Here is a 20938-nt window from a genome sequence, read left to right as displayed (position 1 = left end):
GAAAGGCCCTTCATGGCCCCTTGAACATGCCACTTCTATAAGATTGGTCACTCAAACCGAGGTTGTTGATTTTTTACGTGTCCTTCCTACTCCTTGAGGGCACAGGTTGTAACTACTTCATCTTTTCATTTCCTTAATCTAGCCTAAGAACCTGGTACATAGGTTAACAGTAAATGTCGAATACGTAAATGTTTCTGAAGAAATTTTAAGAAACTAAATGTATCTTTTCTCTTTTGTCTCATTTCTGTAGCACCCGACAGCTATAAAGTGCAAGATAAGAAAAATGCCTCCAACCGCCCTGCCTCTGCAATTTCAGGACAAAATAACCACCACTCAGGAAATAAACCAGGTATGATGCATTGCATTAATTGTGGGAAAATAAAGATTATCTTTTATGCCCTAAAGGCATGCTGACGATTATAAAGGTTTAATTTGTTTAAATTCTAGTTTTCAGAAAACTAGAATTTAGGAGAGCTTGGTTTCAGGCCTGCCACCAAACACACACTCCTACTGGCTTGTATGATACTAAGTCAGAGAACCTCTCAAAGCCAAGCCTTGGTTTTCTCTCTTTAAAATGTAGATTCAAACACACGTCTTGCTTACTTCTCAGAGTCATTTTGACAATCAATGAGATGATGTATGTGGATGCACTCATTTAATGTCAGGCAGTTTAAAGGGGTAATAATTGTACTATTCTGTTTCAAATGATAGGATACAATTTTTTTTTTTTTGGAGTTTTATTTGGTTTTTTGAAGTTCTAGGGTACATATGCATAACGTGGAGGTTTGTTACATATGTATACTTGTGCCATGTTGGTGTGCTGCACCCATCAACTCGTCAGCACCCATCAATTCATCATTTATATCAGGTATAACTCCCAATGCAATCCCTCCCCCCTCCCCCCTCCCCATGATAGGCCCCGGTGTGTGATGTTCCCCTTCCCGAGTCCAAGTGATCTCATTGTTCAGTTCCCACCTATGGGTGAGAACATGCGGTGTTTGGTTTTCTGTTCTTGTGATAGTTTGCTAAGAATGATGGTTTCCAGCTGCATCCATGTCCCTACAAAGGATGCAAACTCATCCTTTTTTATGGCTGCATAGTATTCCATGGTGTATATGTGCCACATTTTCTTAATCCAGTCTGTCACCGATGGACATTTGGGTTGATTCCAAGTCTTTGCTATTGTGAATAGTGCTGCAATAAACATACATGTGCATGTGTCTTTATAGGAGCATGATTTATAATCCTTTGGGTATATACCCAGTAGTGGGATGGCTGGGTCATATGGTACATCTAGTTCTAGATCCTTGAGGAATTGCCATACTGTTTTCCATAATGGTTGAACTAGTTTACAATCCCACCAACAGTGTAAAAGTGTTCCTATTTCTCCACATCCTCTCCAGCACCTGTTGTTTCCTGACTTTTTAATGATTGCCATTCTAACTGGTGTGAGATGGTATCTCATTGTGGTTTTGATTTGCATTTCTCTGATGGCCAGTGATGATGAGCATTTTTTTATGTGTCTGTTGGCTATATGAATGTCTTCTTTTGAGAAATGTCTGTTCATATCCTTTCCCCACTTTTTGATGGGGTTGTTTGTTTTTTTCTTGTAAATTTGTTTGAGTTCTTTGTAGGTTCTGGATATCAGCCCTTTGTCAGATGAGTAGATAGCAAAAATTTTCTCCCATTCTGTAGGTTGCCTGTTCACTCTGATGGTAGTTTCTTTTGCTGTGCAGAAGCTCTTTAGTTTAATTAGATCCCATTTGTCAATTTTGGCTTTTGTTGCCGTTGCTTTTGGTGTTTTAGACATGAAGTCCTTGCCAATGCCTATGTCCTGAATGGTACTACCTAGGTTTTCTTCTAGGGTTTTTATGGTATTAGGTCTAAGATTTAAGTCTTTAATCCATCTTGAATTAATTTTCGTATAAGGAGTAAGGAAAGGATCCAGTTTCAGCTTTCTACTTATGGCTAGCCAATTTTCCCAGCAGCATTTATTAAATAGGGAATCCTTTCCCCATTTCTTGTTTCTCTCAGGTTTGTCAAAGATCAGATGGCTGGAGTTGTGTGGTATTATTTCTGAGGACTCTGTTCTGTTCCATTGGTCTATATCTCTGTTTTGGTACCAGTACCATGCTGTTTTGGTTACTGTAGCCTTGTAGTATAGTTTGAAGTCAGGTAGCGTGATGCCTCCAGCTTTGTTCTTTTGACTTAGAATTGTCTTGGCAATGCGGGCTCTTTTTTGGTTCCATATGAACTTTAAAGCAGTTTTTTCCAATTCTGTGAAGAAACTCATTGGTAGCTTGATGGGGATGGCATTGAATCTATAAATAACCTTGGGCAGTATGGCCATTTTCACGATATTGATTCTTCCTATCCACGGGCATGGTATGTTCTTCCATTTGTTTGAGGACACAATTTTTTATACCTGTGTGTCCAACAAGCATTATCGCATATCTCTTTTGTGACTTTTTCAAAAACTATTTCAAGGAAGCTTTACACATAGCAAAGCTTGTATAGAATTATAGTTTTGTTTGCTATTCCTTGCAATGATTGTATGCCTATACAGTAATTTCATGTAATAGCCTCTGATTCATAGTCTTTTTCATTCAGTGATACCAATAATCTAACAGTCTATAAATATAATACAAACAACTGAACCGACAGTACGGTTGCTTCCAGATATCCAGTAACCATTGTGTGACCTGTGGAAGGAATGAATGTATGGTATGATAATAAGAGACAATCAAAGGAAAGGAAGGCAAGCCAAATACCCCAGGAGGTTCTTGGAAACCTATTTCATGCTGTATCCAGTACTGAAGTCACTCAAGCACAGTGAATCAGTGAGAATAAAGGTAGAAATAACTGAGTCTAACCTTATAGAGAATATTCTACTGTGTTTAGTTTTGTGAATTGTTTTTTCATGTAGAAAAGGTCTTGAACACAACAGATAAATCTGCTTTGTCATTTAGAGGAAAGACAATAACAAGTATTGTTGAAAACATTGCTTAAGCTGCCTTTAGTGGAAAATGATGTGCAGCCTCAGAGGAGTTTTAATTACCAAGCGGAGATTTCCTTAGTCAGCCTGCCTTTTCATTGAGTCATTTATCCATCCATCTAACCACCCACCTTCCAGCTACCATCTAATGTTTACTGAGTTCTTCTATGCCAAAGAAGCATGAGAGATGTACTGCATGAGCAAACAACATGAACCCTGTCCCCATGTAGCATATTCTAGTGGACCGTTATTTTCATATTCAAGTGTGTCTCTATGGAGGTCGAAGTTCTTTAGCATGAAAAGCACATTTGTTGGGCCGATGGTGGAAACGAACCTCATAGCTGAGTTTCCCTGGCCTTCGGTGCTGCGCTGAGGTTATGGCCTGCTTCGTGACTGGGCTGGGCGCACAGGGCCAGCGGGTGGTGTTGGTCACGTCAGGTGGCACCAAGGTCCCACTGGAAGTGTGGCCGGCCCTTCTGCGATGTTTTACCTGGTGTGGTCGTGTCAGATTTCTATGTTCCTGTCTCTGAAATGCCTGAACACAAGATCCAGTCATCTGGGGGCCCACTGCAGAGAACAGTGAAGATGATGCCAAAAATACTTTCCCCTTTGATTGAAGATTATGCTCACAAAGCATTTATAATTTCCTTTAAGTTGGAGACTGACCCCTCTATTGTAATTAATCAAGCTCAGAAGGCTTTGGAAGTTTATCAGCATCAAGTGGTGGTGGCTAATATCCTTGAGTCATGGCAGTCCTTTGTGGTTTATTGTAACCAGACACTCAGAAACCAAGTTATAGCTATCAGAGGAAGAAATAGAAAAATACATAGAGATAGAAGAGAAGATAGTAGATAATCTTCAGTCTTGACACACAGCTTTAATATGTGACAAAAACTGAAGTAAAAAGCCCTTACATTATCAAAAATTGTCCAGGGCTCTTACAATTGGTGAAAACTATAATAAAACCTTTGCTTTCATATGGACAGAGAAAATGAAGGAAAGGGAAAAGGCAGTGGTGCACAGGCAAATATGCTTTGATATTTGTCTTTTAGTGACACGTGATACACTCACCTGAATGTCATCTTGATTTTGAAATTGAACACTAGAACTGTTTCTCACCTTTAAATAGAAGAGCTCATTGGGAAATAGATATTACTTTAGATACACATTGGGGCCTGAATATCAGCCTTCTTTATACTATAAAAAGAGAATTATGGATGCATGAATGGTCATGCTTTGGAAGTCAAATATTTGTTGAGTGCCTACTGTGCGTCAGGCCCTGTGCTGAGCCACGAGGATTAAAAAGATGAATAAATATGTTTTAAAAAAATAAAAGAAAATCACATTTGTTATACAATGAAAATTTAACATAGCTTAATTGTTGGTGCTATATTTCTCTGGTTCTCCCCATCCACCACTGCTTCTAATTTCTACCTTTTTTTTTTTTTTTTACTTGCAGTTTATACTTTTGTATCCTGATAACTCATTTATTCATCTAGTGTTAGCATCATGAAGGTACTAGGAATATATTACTAAAAGACATAATCTCTACCCTCCAGTTGACAGTATGATAGATAAACCAATATATGAATAAGTCATTCTAACACAGAACCACCAGTGTGATGAGAGATTGCACACAGTGTATAGAGATCAGAAGCCAGAAAAACCTCTTCCACCCTAAATGGTCGTCTCCTTATATACAGTCATTTGATTTATATTGCTAAAGTCAAGTTAAATAGGGAGACATTTCACTTCTGATTGTGTCTTTTTGAGCATCCCTGTGTCTGTTTTCTTGTATATACAGATAAGCCAAGCTATATAAAAGGCTCTTGATTTAGAAACCACCATGTCATTATTTTCCTGAGTCTTTCCAAAGGATAATATGAGTATTGTGTTGGAGGGCTGGCCTTGAGTAACACCTTTTAATTTTTGTGGGATATGGATCATGAGAATGTCTGTCTGAAGCATTTTGTTGATTTTCATTTTCTGGAACTTGGGGGAAAAAAGTTCATTATGTATTTCGGGATATTTTGAGTATTGTCCTAACCAGGTATGGGCATCCTGACTGAATGATTTCTGAGAATCCCTTTTAACCCAGTAGGTTTTGGCTAAATGTCCTTTCCTCTTTTACCGTCTGATACTTAATTAAACTCGTTAGAAGGCTCCAGAACATCTCTATGATTTAGAAGACATTTCTCCACATTCAAGTTGTGACTTTTATATTTAAAGCACATTATGGCTGGCCAGGCGCCAGTGGCTCACGCCTGTAATCCCAGCAATTTGGGAGGCCAAAGCAGGCAGATCACCTGAGGCCAGGAGTTTGAGACTAGCCTGGCGAACATGGTGAAACCCCGTCTCTAATAAAAATACAAAAATCAGCCGGGCATGGTAGTACACACCCATAACCCCAGCCACTCAGGAGGCTGAGGCAGGAGAATCACTTAAAGCCAGGAGGCAGAGGTTGCAGTGAGCCGAGATCCGCCACTGTATTCTAGCCTGGGCAATAGAGCGAGACTCTGTCTCAAAAAACAAACAAACAAAAGAGCACATTACAGAAGTGCCTCATGGTGTTTTAGAACTATGAGCACACTATGTTCTGCGTTATCCTGGAAGGACCATTGCTCTCAAATGTGAATACTTGAAACCAGACCAAAACAGACAGTTTGTAAAGTTACAGATCTGTCCACATCTACTAATTCCTGAAGAAGTGGGAGGTGGTTCTTCAGAACTCCAGCTGCCTCCAAATGATTAATAGTTTGACTTCCTTAGAAAACTGAGTGTTTTCGTGGACCTGAGAAAAGCAGATACCCAAATTCATTAAAAATCCCTCTGAATTCCTATCCCTTTGCTGTCCCCCAACAGAAGTCTTTAAAAGAGCCACTGAAACTTTATTCTGTCTTATTGTTTATAAGTAAATTGCCCTCATAGAGGAGTACATGACTTCGAATCTTCCAGCCCTTCTCTGATGCTACACCGTGCAATTGTAATGACTGTAGCTGCCATGGTGCATGGATGGGCACAAGACTGAGTTAGAGCTCGGGTTTTATGCCCTTGCTCTGACACATGTCCTTGCTATCTTCATTAGTCATATCTATTTCTCTGAGTTTTTTCATTTGAAGAAGAGGCACAGTAACTCTTCATTGAATAAATAAATGCTTGGCTAACTCATAGTGTTATTGGGAAGAATAAAGTGATAATATGGGAAAGTGCTTCATAAAGTACAAATTGCTAACAGAAATACAGAAGTATTTACTGTAGAAATAGTAGTTGTTACGTACGAGTCAAGGCCTAGTGAGTTCTTGTAAAAGCCTTGTCAACTTTGAGAGCTCCTTAGTAGCATGACCATACTATCAGATGTGTGTAAAGCAATCCAGGTTTATGCATATTATCAAACACAGAATTTTAATGGCACTCCCTTTCACCCTTAACAGTGCCCCAGGTTAGGTGTCACCCCACACTTGAATCATCATAGGTAGGAAGTTGAATGTGGAGTGCAACTGCGATCTTACTTAAGCCTAAGTTCTATTCCTCTTAAAGCCTTTTTCCTTGTGAGAATTGGTAACTTAATTTTATTCTAACCATATTAGATCCATTGGGAAACAATATAGAATATACATTATTTTATTTTATTTCAAGACAGGGTCTTACTCTGCCGCCCAGGCTGGAGTGCAGTGGTGTAATTAGGGCTCCCTGTAACCTGGATCTCTCAGGCTCAAGCAATCCTGTCACCTCAGCCTCCTGAGTAGCCGGGACCACAAGCATGTGCCATCACTCCTGGCTAATTTTTTTTATTTCTGGTGGAGATGAGGTCTCCCTTTTTCAAATGAGCCTGGGTTGGTCTCAAGCTGCTGGACTCAAGCAATCCTCCTGCCTTAGCCTCCCAAAGTGTTGGGATTACAGGAGTGAGCCACTGTGCCTGACTTATATATAATTTTTTTTTTTTTTTTTTTTTTGAGACAGAGTCTCGTCTTGTCACCCAGGCTGGAGTGCAGTGGTGTGATCTCGGCTCACTGCAACCTCCGCCTCCCGACTTCAAGCGATTCTCCTGCCTCAGCCTCCCAAGTAGCTTTGATAACAGGCATTCACCACCGTGCCTGGCTAATTTGTGTATTTTTAGTAGAGACAGGGTTTCGCCATGTTGCCCAGGCTGGTCTTGAACTCCTGACCTCAAGTGATTCTTCTGCCTCAGCCTCCTAAAGTGCTGGGATTGCAGGTGTGAGTCACCATGCCTGGCTGACCTATACATAATTTTAAAGTATTTTCTATACCTTTTGTTTCAGGGAAAAATAATGTGGGGGTGGAAATGAGAAGGGAGGCAATGAATTATAGGAAATTCACTATTTACTGGAATTATTTAATCGTATTTTTTTGAAAACCTACCTTTAAAGATAAATTTTTATCAGTTTTTAGTTATTAAAACTAAAATTTAAATTTCTAGCATTTAAATAGTTTACTCTGTTATCAGCTACAAGATTGTTCTTAGTTTTTCCCATCAGTACATCTTAATAGAAGTTTAAAGGCTCTGAGGGTTAGCTAAGGTTGCTCGTTGTTCGTTCATTCATTCAACAAATACTTATTGAATATCCTTTTCTGCCACATGCAGCCCTAGGCATTGAGAATGCAGCAGGGAAGAAAACAGACAAGTCTCTGTTCCTCCCCAGCCCCATGCACAGCCATCTTTAACCTGCCACAGGTGTTAATGACAATCTAGCACCCAAGTTCGTATTAATGGGAACAGAAGGATGGAAACAACCTGCACTGAATAACTTTTTCACTCTCCAATTCAGTATTTTCTAATGCCAGGTTTCCAAACCAATCAAAATCATCTAGTATATCACAACTACTATGCATCTTGAACTTCAGAAATGTTACATTTCTTTACTTCCTCAAATCTATTTCCAGATAGATAGTAATTATTTCAGCACTAATGTTGATGGACAGCCAGGAACTACTGCACTGGCCTTATTTACAGCATTTAATTGTATAAAAGTTTGGTTTTTTACATATTATCTTACCAAACAGGATGCAGTTTGTTACATGTTAAGAATATAATTTTTATATGAAACGATAGCATAGAAATCAGGGAAAAACTAGCACTTCTTGCACTGTTTTCAGAATATACATTCAAAAGGCACTTCGCAGGGGGAAGCATTACGTTGCGTAATCGGGCGTTGCCTTATTACTGCAGGAGCACCAGTTATTACTATGACTTGGGGCTGTCAGGGTTGATGTGGGTTGCTGGGGGTGGCATGCGTCCCATATGTTATTAAAGCCTTATATTCAAAATTTTGTATGAAATTTGGCATGTACTTAAAAGTAAGCTAGACATGTCACGTACTTAATATTGAAATATTGTCTAACAGAATTTGTCAGTGGAATTTTAAAAGTAATTAAACTGTCTATTTTACAGACTTTCCATAATGTGCTCATATGACTTTTACAACGTTGATTTTCAACTTTTATAATTAAATAAAAGTTTTTATGAGGCTAGGTGCGGCAGTTTATGCCTGTAATCCCAGCACTGTGGGAGGCTGAGGCGAGAGGATTGCTTGAAGTCGGGAGTTCAAGACCAGGCTTAGCAACATAGTAAGAGCCCATCTCTACAAAAAAAAAAAAAAAAATTAATTAGCCGAGGTCGGGCATGCTGGCTCACGCTTGCAATCCCAGCACTTTGGGAGGCTGGTGGATGATCAGAGGTCAGGAGTTTGAGACCAGCCTGACCAACGTGGTTAAACCCTATCTGTCCTAAAAATACAATAGCTGGGCCTAGTGGCACATGCCTATAATCTCAGCTACTTGGGAGGTGGAGGCAGGAGAATCGCTTAAACCCAGGAGGCAGAGGTTTCAGTGAGCCGAGATCGCACCATTGCACTCCAGCCTGGGGAGGAAGAGTGAGGAAACTCCGTCTCAAAAAAAAAAAAAAAAAAAAATTAGCTGATTGTGGTTGTCCACACTTGTAGTCCCAGCTACTTGGGAGGCTGAGGTAAGAGGATGGCTTGAGCCAGGGAGATTGAGGCTGCAGTGAGCCATGATCATACCACTGCACTCCAGCCTGGGTGACAGAGCAAGATCCTGTTTAAAAAAAAAAAAAAAAAGTTTTCATGAGTGAGTAAACCTCGTATTATTTAAGGAGTATTAAAGTGATCAGTAATTGTTAAAGATCTTTCTTTTAACTTCATCTTGACTTTTATCCCAAGTTCTTTCTTTAAAATACCATTTTACTATGGCCACCATTTTCTTTCAGAAAAACAAATGACAGCAAAAACTTCCTGTGGATAGCCCTTAATAAATTGCCTGAGAGGGTCCATTTTCTCGTTTCCAAATTAAACCTTGTCCACCTCCATTTTCTTGTTTCCAAATTAAACCTTCAGGGCCAGGAGCCATATTTTCCTACATAAAAAATATGTAGAAGTACATAAATGATTAGGAAATCTGAAAAATATCATAGTGGGCTATTGAGGGCATCCATTTAACCAATTTTTAAAAACCATCCCCTAGTCTTGTTCATCATCCACACTGCCTGGTTTATGCAGGCTCCTGAGGGATATCTTTACTGTCTTTATTTTCTTTAAATGTACAAATTCTGTAAAGTTCAAGAGACATTTGGCAGCCTCAGCAACATGGCAAAACTCCGTCTCTACAAGAAATACAAAAATTAGCCAGGTGTGGTGGTGCACACCTGTGGTCTCAGCTACTCAGGAGACTGAGGTGGGAGGATTCACTTGAATCCAGGAGGTCAAGGCTGCAGTGAGCCATGATTTGTGCCACAGCAGTCCTGCCTGGACGACACGAGACTCTGTCTCAAAAGTAAAAAACAAAAAAAGGTATTTGGGATGCAGGCCTTTAAGTTTGTTGCCAAAGCACTACTATTTGTCTCTACTGTAATTTTTTTTTTTTTTTTTTCTGAGATAGTGTCTCTGTCGCCCAGACTGGAGTGCAGTGACATGTGATTTCAACTCAACGCAACATCCACCTCCCAGGTTCAAGCGATTTTCCTGCCTCAACCTCCCGAGTAACTGGGACTACAGTCATGTGCCACCATGCCCACCTAATTTTTGTATTTTTTAGTAGAGGTGGGGTTTTGCCATGTTGACCAGGCTGGTCTTGAACTCCTGACCTCAGGTGATCCACCCGCCTCGGCCTCCCAAAGTGCTGGGATTACAGGTGTGAGCCACTGCACCCAGTTTGTCTCTACTGTATTATTATAGTAGATTCCCGTTTTTAACATGAGATTCTAAAAATGTCAACACCAGTTCTTTTTTCTCTTTTTGGAGACGGAGTCTTGCTCTGTTGCTCAGGCTGGAGTGCAATGGCGCGATCTTGGTTCCCTGTAGCTTCCGCCTCCCAAGTTCAAGCCATTCTCCTGCCTCAGCCTCCTGAATGGCCGGGACTACAGGTGCACGCTGCCACACCTGGTTAATTTTTTGTATTTTGTAGTAGAGACAGGGTTTCACCATGTTGCCCAGGCTGGTTTTGAACTCCTAAGCTCAGGCAATCCACCCACTCGGCCTCCCAAAGTGCTAGGATTACAGGCGTGAGCCACCGCGCACAGCCTGTCAACGTCAATTCTAATGTCAACTTAGTAAAGAGAAAAAGAAACCTAATTTTAAGCATGAGTATCATGATGGTCATTTTTATTATTTTGTTTTTATATGGCAGCAGAGTGAGCCTGTAAACGTAGCCCTCTGCTGCAGAACCCCTCTTCTCCACCCATGTCTCACTCAGAGTATAATGCAAAGTCCTCACCTTAACCATAAGCCCCGTCACTTACTCATCTCACTCTGTTTCAGTCCCTCAGATCTCCCTGTTGTTTCTGGAACACATTAGGTACTTGCAACCTCAGGGTCTTTGCACTTACTTTCTGTAGAACGTCATTATCACAGTAAGGCCTTCCCTGGGCTCCATCTGAAAAATTAAACATCCTTTTCCTGACATGTCATAATCCCCTTCATTTCTTTGTTGTCTCCTTAACGTTTATCTCAGTCTAATATTCTCTGTATTTTTCTCCTTTTTCATTCTATGTATAGGACTTATTTATCTTCTTTGTCAGATTTTTTCCCAAGTAGAATATAAATCCCACCAAGTCTCAGGTTTTTGTCTTTTTTGGTGACTGCTGTCTTTTCAGTATACAGAGCAGTGCCTGGAGCACATAGTAGATGTTCAGTGATTTACTGGGACATACACACTCCACACTCCACTAACAATCATTATAATAATGCAAAATAGGCTCTATTGGATCCTCATTTTACAGGTAATAAATCTAAGTACACCTCATAGCTTGAAACTTAGAGAGGTAGGTAAGTACCTTGGCCGGCGAGTGACGGGGCAGAAACTGAATGCATGTCTGTTGGACTCGAGCACTTCACCTCTAACTGGCAAACATTTGTTCAGTATAAAGCCACTTAAGGATTCTGTTGGTCATTAAGGAACAGACTTTTTAAAGCGTAAAAATAATAGAAGTTTGGTAGCTTAGGAACACAAAACATCATTTATATTGTTTGATGAAAATAGCCAAAAGGCTGTGGTTATGTCATGATTTACATGATGTTTTCAAATAGAGGAAAAATGCTTGGAAGTCCTTAGAAAACTTGTAATAACCGAGTGGATCACTGTAACTCTAGTCACATGTACTTATTGTTGTAAAGTGTAGCAATATTTTATTCTTCAAATTTACTGGATATTTATCAATGTGTATTTTTTCTTTTTCTTTTTTTTTAATCCACTCTTCATCTCATGTTTTTTTAATGTCGTTTTCAGACCCTCCACCTGTGTTACGTGTTGATGACCGGCAGCGGCTGGCCCGGGAGAGACGTGAGGAACGGGAGAAACAGCTAGGTACCCCAGGCCCTGTGTCCATGGCCCGGATTTGAATGGATGTCGCTATAATACCACGGTCTCTTGCATAGCTTTATGAATTTTGCAGGTGGATTATGAAGCAGAATTTAGGATGTGATGATACAGTATAAACATAGGGCTAAGTTTTAAGTAACAATAAATGCTAGCCTGAGGATTCGGGTAATTTTTTTTTTTTTTTTTGCAATCACAGTTTAATGTGGCACTGGAGGAAAAGTATATATGAGTAGAGTGATGGTACAGCTTACATTTTACTACCGAGAAAGTGCAAGGACAGTAAACATATGGTTCTTTTTTACATGAAAAGTTATGAGATTATACACTGCCAGGGCACTTAACTGCCTTCTCTGTTAAAATTATGCTGCCGTTGAACTTATAGACAGGTGCTGCCAGGCTGCTGCCAGGAAAAGCATGTGCTGAGGTGTCTGATTTTTCTCTTATTACCTAAGGACTTTGTGAAAGGTTAGCAACTGCAGTATTTGTCATATAATCACTGGAACCTGGATCACAGGACTACCTTTGCAGGAAGCTGAGACTAGAGCACTTAGAAATTGTACAGTCATTGTCTTCTAGAATACTGGGCAAGGAAGCAGGTGCCAACCCCTCCTTTACTTTGATGTCCATTTATGTAAACTTGCTAAAACAGGTTACTCTCTTGAAATTACCTGAACGATTACCTTGAAAAGATTAAATGCCTGGTCAGCATGTGTGTGTACAAAGTGCCTGGGTATTCTAAAACTAGACTGACAGGGTATCAAATTTTTCCCAGCAGATGACCTGTAACTTCTTAAAGTTGTACTGCATTTTGTAAGAGTTAATGTTTCAACTGGGGACTCAGCCCCTGTATCTCATCCCTTTATTATTCTTATTCCAAAGCCCAAATTTGTGAAATGTACTGGAAGTTGGTTTTCAAAAGTCTTTTGCTATTGTTTACATTCTTTCAACTCAGACTTGTTTCTGTCCCTTGCCATAATGGCCATATGAGGTCATTTATTTTGCTTCTGAGGTTTTTTAGGCACAGATTTCAATGGCTTACTGGAAGTGAACATACTCTGCTGTTTTTCTGTGCCTAAAATTTCCTCCCTGGCCTGACAGGTTCCCTGCAGGCAGGTAGGTTCTTGGGAGCAGGCTGTCTGTGGTCACCAGGGCTCTTCCTCCTGTGAATATGCCCATTGCTCTCTAGTAAGGTTGCTTTGACAAGCAAACCAGAACTGAGAGAGGGTGAAGGCAGAGCTGCTGAAACTGGAAGATGAGTAAAAATAAGAAACTGACTACTGTTTTAGGGTGGCTGTTATTTACACTCTGTTTTCAAGTCCATGCATGTGTCCTTTTCCACCTCTATCCAATCAGGTCTCACACTTGGAGATCTGTTTAGTTATAGTGTGGATTCATATCTGCTTGAATAGAAGGCGTTCCATAGGTCAGGAGATCATTCCTTTATGGTTTAAATCACATTGTGAATTAGCTTTTCCATACTTAACTCACACCTTTCCATTTGGGTTTCTTTATCTTACAAAACCAAGCATTAGTTTTTTGTGGAAAGCATGCATATGCTGCTGGTGAAACAAAAATGACTTTACTTATACTATAGAGGTGTAAGACTTAAAACTTTGAGCTTGCAGTTCTCCCTGAAAGTTGTCTACCTTTGTATATTGAGTGACTAGATTTTTTCTTAAGATGTAATGCTATATTTCAATTCATATTGATAACACAGGACATGACTCATTAGTTTATATATTCAAACACTGTATATGCCATATATTGTATTTAAAAGATGACAAAAAGATGAATAAAGGTTGACACCCAACCCTCTAGAGCTAGGTATAGTCTAGTAGAAGGCAGATGAAAAAATAGCAACTATTAACATCACAGAGCAGTGCATCCACTGTGAATGGGTGTGCGCCAGGGGCATTGAGAGCCTGTAGAAGTGCCTACCCCAGCCTGGCTCTGCGAGGTGCCACCCAAGTTCCCAACTAAAGGACGAAAGGAGCCATTCAAAGGGATAGAAAAGCAGGCATTATAGAACAATATGCAAGAACAGGTGGGAAAAAGGCATTTGCTGAGAGACCCAACATACTTTTCAGATTATTATATGGTTATATGTTATATATATTATATTTAGATGATTGTATTATTCTATTACAGCTTAACTTTTTTGGTGAGCCAATATGTGATATACATAGTTTCTCTCTTCTCTCTCTCTCTCTTTGAAATGGGATCTTGTTATGTTGCCCTGGCTGGAGTGCAATAGCTGTTCACAGGTATGATCACAGTGCACTACAGCCTCGACCGCCTCGGCTCCAATGATCCTCAGCCTCTTTAGCAGCTGGCATTACAGACTCACGTCACCACACCTGGCATTTTTCTCTTTATTCTTACCCCTGCCATGTTAAATGTAATTTTAAAAAATTCGATCTCATTTATTTTTTCAATTGTCAGAGTCATAATTTTAAGGAAAATATATCCATTCTAATTTTTTTCTTTGCACTAATTTTATTTTCTTTACATTTTAGAGCAGTGCCTTTTTGCCTATGTTTTTTTCCATTTAAACCATCATAGTTGGAACTAAGTCTTGAGAGGCTGCCTTCAATCCTCATAAATATAGAAATGAGCATATATGCAAATATACGTGCATATATTATATACATTTGTAAAAGAGCCACTTAAAAATCTAATTTCAGGTGTGCCTTAGAGTACGTGAGGGTGATTTCTAAAAAATCTTCGGTACCAGTGGTAGCGCGGGGACTGGCTGGGAAGCGGGCGGTCGAGTGTGTACCGTGTGGATGCGGATCCTGCCCTAAGCCGGGCGGAGGAGAGCTAAAGCTAAGGTGTTCTCGTGAAGTTCTGACTTTCCAGGGAATGCTTCTGTTTGATTATTAAATGTCTATTGTAGGACTTTGGGTGATCCGCCCATGACCTAGACCTCTAGACAAAATAAAACAGGGAAAATTTGCTAGAATCAAGAATGATGAATCTACGTTCAGTTGGAGTCCAGCTTCGTACTACAAATGAATGCCATAAAACCTACTATACTCGTCACACAGGTTTTAAGACTTTACAAGAATTGTCATCAAATGATATGCTTTTACTTCAACTTAGAACTGGAATGACACTTTCTGGGAACAATACAATTTGCTTTCATCATGTAAAAATTTACATCGACATATTTGAGGATTTACAGAAGTCATGTTGTGACCCATGTAACATACACAAAAAATTAGCCAAAAAAAATTTGCACGTAATTGACTTAGATGATGCCACTTTTCTGAGTGCAAAATTCGGAAGACAGCTTGTACCTGGTTGGAAGCTTTGTCCAAAATGCACACAGATAATCAATGGAAGTGTGGATGTTGCTACTGAAGACCGCCAGAAAAGGAAACCTGAGTCAGATGGAAGAACTGCTAAAGCTTTGAGGTCACTACAATTTACAAATCCAGGAAGGCAAACTGAATTTGCTCCAGAAACTGGTAAAAAAGAAAAAAGAAGGCTTACAAAAAATGCAACCGCTGGTTCAGACAGACAAGTGATACCAGCAAAGAGTAAGGTCTATGATAGCCAAGGTCTCCTGATTTTTAGTGGGATGGACCTCTGTGACTGCCTCAATGAAGATTGCTTAGGATGTTTCTATGCTTGTCCTGCCTGTGGTTCTACCAAGTATGGAGCTGAATGCCACTGTGACCGCAAGTGGCTGTATGAGCAAATTGAAATTGAAGGAGGAGAAATAATTCATAATAAACATGCTGGATAATCGGTGGTACCAAACTATGGGGCCTTTAAAGGTCATTATTTCTAAAATTCTGTTACTCTAAGATACATTTTAAGCTTGATTGTCATATGACAAAGATTTTAAAACCATCTCAGTGTGCCCTAATTTTTCATCTTGGCTGCTTTAAGATTCACTATTTGATATAAATTCAGAAAGGCTATTTTTCAGCCTATTAAGCCTGTCTGGATCAATATAAACAAGTAGGGTGTAGGCAGTCCTCTATTTGCATGTTTCCCATGGGCACAAATTTCAGTGACCTAGATTTAGTTTAAACACCAGTTTCCTTACCAGGAAGGAAAGGAAACTGGTAAGGAAACTGTTGTTAAAATCTAGGTTAAAATTTTAGTTAGCACAGTATAACTCTGAGTAATTACATGAAGTACAAACTTCTCTGCTAGTTCTTCAGTCTACAGACCGCTATGTAAATAACAGATATACTTCATGATTAATGACTAGTCATGTTGACTGCTTTCAGATTCTTGCAGTGGTTTGTCCCTGTGTATCTGTTATTCAGTTCACTTACAGCAGAGCACGTAGTTATGCTGTCTCTTTGTCATCCACTTGACATTTTATAGAAGTGAACACTCAAAAGAACTGGCCAACAAAGATGAAAGTGCAGCAAAGCAATGAAAAATGATAACACTGGAAGTGAAATTTTTTTTTTTTTTTTTTTTTTTTGAGACAGAGTCTCGCTCTGTCGCCCAGGCTGGAGTGCAGTGGCCGGATCTCAGCTCACTGCAAGCTCCGCCTCCCAGGTTGACGCCATTCTCTTGCCTCAGCCTCCCGAGTAGCTGGGACTACAGGCGCCCGCCATCTCGCCCGGCTAATTTTTTGTATTTTTTTAGTAGAGACGGGGTTTCACCGTGTTAGCCAGGAATGGTCTCTATCTCCTGACCTCGTGATCCGCCCGTCTCGGCCTCCCAAAGTGCTGGGATTACAGGCTTGAGCCACCGCGCCCGGCCTGGAAGTGAAATTTTAACCAAACATAAATGAATTTGTAGAAGAAGCCACTGACCATGGGAATATTGTTCTTGCTGCTGTGCATTCATAGGAGCTTAATGAAGGCAAACTTATCAACACAAATAAGAAAAGTGATTGCAATAAAGACAAATATGTCCCAGAGGAAGTGATGGTTTAAAAAAAAAAAAACTTTACATTAAAGGATATTTAATGTGAATATGGAAATATTTCACAACATTGAAAGCACAAGCAATAAAAGGGTGGAAGCTGACCCAAACTTAAAAGAAGTATGAGTTTGCCATGAACATAAAAGATGCTTACTCGGTACCATAAGTTACTGGCCCGAAAAAAAGGCAAGCCCTATTCAAACTACTTCGTTTTTACAATGAAATAAAACACTTTAGTTCTATTTCTAATGTTTTAAATTACAGTGTACTAAATATTTTTAAACATTTTTGCATTTTTTTCCTACATTTATAACTGATCTTAAGAATGTTTAATATTTTAGCAGAATCTTAAAGGTCATGAAACAATCGTTATTTTCCCCATTGATTATTAAGATTTCAGGGCCGTTTTATGGTCCCACAGTACCACGCGAAATGAGGATCGCTTGTAGCTGGGAACAGTGCTTGCTTCAGGGAAAACTGATTTTGATAGAACCGACTAGTTGAGTATTAAACTGTTTTGGAAATAATTTATATATCTAAGTGCTGAAATATATTTCTCTTCTCCCCACTTATTCAAATTAAAAAAGTTTTAATACTGTAAAAAAAAAAAAAAAAACTTCAGTACCAAAAAAATATCAACGGGCACACCTGATCAACTATCTGTAAACTGTGTTTTAACAGAAGCTATGACAGCAGCAGTGGAAATTTTTTTTTAAAGAAAAAAAGTTTAAAAGCTGCCACTTAATATTAAGGAAATCTTTGAACTGTGCTTAATTTAAAAAAAAAAAAAACAGTTGGTAATGTCAACTCTTACTGACTTTCAAACTTTTAAGTTTTCAATTTAAAAAAAATTGGACACCATTCCACAAATGCTGGCAAAGCAAAGTTTAAAATGAATAGCCAGTGAGATTGGTTCTTTACTGTTGGATGTAGGTTGAAATTAACATTGAAATCATTGGAGATTGTTTTGAGAGAGGGAGAATAAAGGTCTGATTATTTTGTTATTGGTGGTATGGCATGTTTGTACTATTTTGCAAACAAGAAAGGACCTATTAATAATTTTCCATGGGTTAAATCTCTGAGTCATGCTTTGATGCTTTTATAGTAGGATTATGTCATGTGGCCTGCTCTTTCCGCATTATCCTTCAATTTTTCACAAAATCAGGCATAATTCTTCATGTATGAGATTATTCTGTCAGTTTCGTTGAGCACTTTTACTCTGAAAGCTTTATTTTTCTTCGTGGAAAAGTCTCTAACCACCCTATTCTATCTGATTCTATCCCCTCAAATTCTGTCTCTTGACTTCTGCATCTTTTTCACTATCTCTCGTCTAAGCTTTAATTTTGTGTTTTCCAAGGTTGGGGTGGTGAATCTCATTTGTTCTCACAGGTTCACTCTCCTCTTTAAATATGGATTCCACATGTCCAGCTACTCGTAAGGCAGTAGATGCCTGCCTGTTTCTCGAAACTCTACTTCTATACAACTAAATTGTTCATTTTCTTTCATTCCAAAACTGACTCATCCTGGTAATTTCTGTGTCCCAATTAATTGCACCAATTTTTTTTTTTTTTTGGCCCCAAGACATTATTTATTTCAGTCATTTTTGATGCTTCTGCTAGAGACCCTAGGTTCTTTCTGACTAGCAGCTTAGCTATTAGATCTTTTGCAGAATAAAACATTCTCTCTTCCTTGGCTGGCCCAATACTGTCCACTGACTAGTCTCCATCCTGGCATATTGGGCCACTTGTAGCTACCCAGTGGTCAGTCTGGGCTCAGCCTAGTTCTCTAACTGGAGCTTCAACTATCTACTATCAACTAGCCTAGTAGGTAGGTAGAAGTTGACATACTCTAACCCTGAATCCATCTAGTCAGAAATCTAGCAGACTCTTATTTCAGACAAGAGTCTATGCCATTATATCAGCTGTCTCTGCCATTATCCTAGTTCAGGCTAATACATTTACTGCCCTGTTGTTCTTTATACTCCTAGCACTGTGTCACAATTAGTGCCAGTCCTTCTCTTTTAAGGGCTTCCTAGGAAATCTCCTTTTGGAAATGTATCATCCTTTCACTATATACTATATCTTGTATAACTATCACATTTTAGTTCACATTCTACTGCTGTTTTATATACTACTGAATTTTTATCTATTTAGATTTTCTATGTCTGGTTGTATGTATTTTAAGCTTCCAAAGAATATGACTGTGGTCTCTAATTCTTTGTGTCCCAATACATGGCACAGTGCTAAGTGTAAAACAAGCACATAATAAATATTTGCCGATTTTCCTTACTCTATAATCTTCAGTGAAATAATAGCAATAATGATAAACAGTATTTATTGAGCACTAACTATCGGCCAGGCAGTGTTCTAACCACTCCACTATGTATAATCCCTTTTAGTAACAAATTAGCACAGTAGTTGTGCTTTTTATTGTGTGAGTCTGCCATAATTGGCAATGTAAGTTATTTAATAGAATGTCACTTACTGTATTTTTAGAATACATTGTGATGAGTTAGCCAAAGGAAGTAATGGAGAGGATCTCAGAAAAATGGAATAGTTAATAGGACCCTTTGGTTTTTCTGCCCTATTACCCTTTTTTGTTGTTGTTGTTGTTTTGTTTGCTTTTTGATACAGTCTTGCTCTGTCACCTAGCCAGGAGTGCAGTGGCGTGATCTCGGCTCACTGCAACTTCTACCTTCCAGGTTCAAGCAGTTCTCATGCCTCAGCCTCCCAAGTAGCTGGGATTATAGTCATGTGCTACCACGCCCAGCTAATTTTTGTATTTTTAGTAGAGATGGGATTTTGCCACATTGGTCAGGCTGGTCTAATTTTCCTGGCCTCAAGGGATTTGCCCGCCTTGACCTCCCGAAGTCCTCGGATTACAGACGTGAGCCACCACACCCAGCCCCTATTAGCTTTTTAAGCATGATTTTAGTATGTACAGGATCACCACAGTCCATGTTAAAATTCCTCCACTAGTGGTGATGCTGTTAAGTAGAGAGAGATCCTTGTGCTTTATTTATGGGTGATGGAGTTTTCAGAAGTTTCAGGAGTTGGACAGGTATCCAGTTGTCATGGAGAAAGAGTTATTCTCCTTTCTTATAGAGGTATTCATAAGATGCATAGGTGCTATGTTGACTCGCATTCGACAGAGGTTAAAATGTAAGTGTTAGAGCAGATTCTGAGATCTGCTTTGAGAAAACTTTATGGCATTGATCAGTTACTATCATTTGAGTCCATTAAGAGTAATTCTGTCTTTAGAATCGATCCTGGTTACCGATTTCTCTTCAGAAACCATTATTAGAACCAGAGTATATAGAATTTATGCAACAATATAAATTTTTTATTCAGAGAGCTTAAAATAAAAGTAATCCCCCTCCCTTTGTGTGATTTTATGTGTTAATTCAGTCATATTTAATGCGTAGATAGTATTGAGCTGGGGATTCTGGAGTATTGAAGTGAAAAGAATAAATTTTCTAACCTCCTGGAATTTATATTCCAAGTGGGGAGTAAGATAATAGAAAATCAAACAAGATTACCTAGCATCTTAGCTGAAATTTCCCACACATCCCATAACCAATCCGTCAGCAAATACTCTTTGCTGTACCCTCAGAACATACGCAGAACATAACTACTTCTCACAACCACCACTGCTGCCACCTTGGCCCAAGACAGCTAGATCTTTCACGTGGATTCTGCAATAGGCTCCCAACCGGTGTCCTCATTTCCTCCTCCTCCCACAGAGTCTGTTAACATAGCAGCCAGAGTGACCCAGTTGCAATATGGCCTGCCAGGCCTGACTCTGCTCCAGACCTTCCAAGTCTTTCCATCTCACGTATAGTAGAAGTCAGAACCCTCACCATGGCTCAGCCCTGCTACCTGCTAACGTCCTCTCCTTTGCCCTCTCTCCTCCAGCCATGCTGGCTTCTTGCTGTTTCTTAAACATAACAGCCAAATGCACTCCACCTGGAGTGTTTTTCCTGAGAAATCCACATAGTTCATCCCCTCTCCTCCTACAGATTTCATTAAATGCCACCTTGTCAGCAAGGTCTTCTCCTACCATCTTACTCAAATTTTCAGCTCCCTCCAACCAAACCTTCTTTATTTTTCTCCCTAGTTCTGTCAACATCTAAGCATGTGGATATTTTACTTTTTTGTTGATTATCTGTCAGCACCCCTGGAACATAAGCTCTGGAAG

General features: G+C 39.4%; 1 protein-coding gene and 2 pseudogenes across 2 annotated transcripts in view; all 3 read left to right on the top strand.

Annotated features, from left to right (window-relative positions):
• The window catches only part of MAP7 (microtubule associated protein 7), a 219560-nt gene that overhangs the window by 136510 nt on the left and 62112 nt on the right, over positions 1-20938 (top strand). For both annotated transcript variants that reach the window (XM_023190972.1, XM_023190974.1), the window contains exons 2-3: positions 251-349; positions 11753-11830. In XM_023190972.1, the coding sequence (XP_023046740.1) occupies positions 251-349; positions 11753-11830 (177 nt within the window). The remainder of the gene's footprint in view (positions 1-250; positions 350-11752; positions 11831-20938) is intronic.
• LOC111525534 lies at positions 3315-3893 on the top strand (annotated as a pseudogene).
• Positions 14814-15596, top strand: LOC111525537 (annotated as a pseudogene).

Source organism: Piliocolobus tephrosceles, chromosome 5 (genome assembly GCF_002776525.5).
Source record: "Piliocolobus tephrosceles isolate RC106 chromosome 5, ASM277652v3, whole genome shotgun sequence".
Lineage (NCBI taxonomy): Eukaryota > Metazoa > Chordata > Mammalia > Primates > Cercopithecidae > Piliocolobus > Piliocolobus tephrosceles.
The sequence above is the reverse complement of the archived record's forward strand: the minus strand, read 5'-3'. Positions and strand labels throughout refer to the sequence as shown.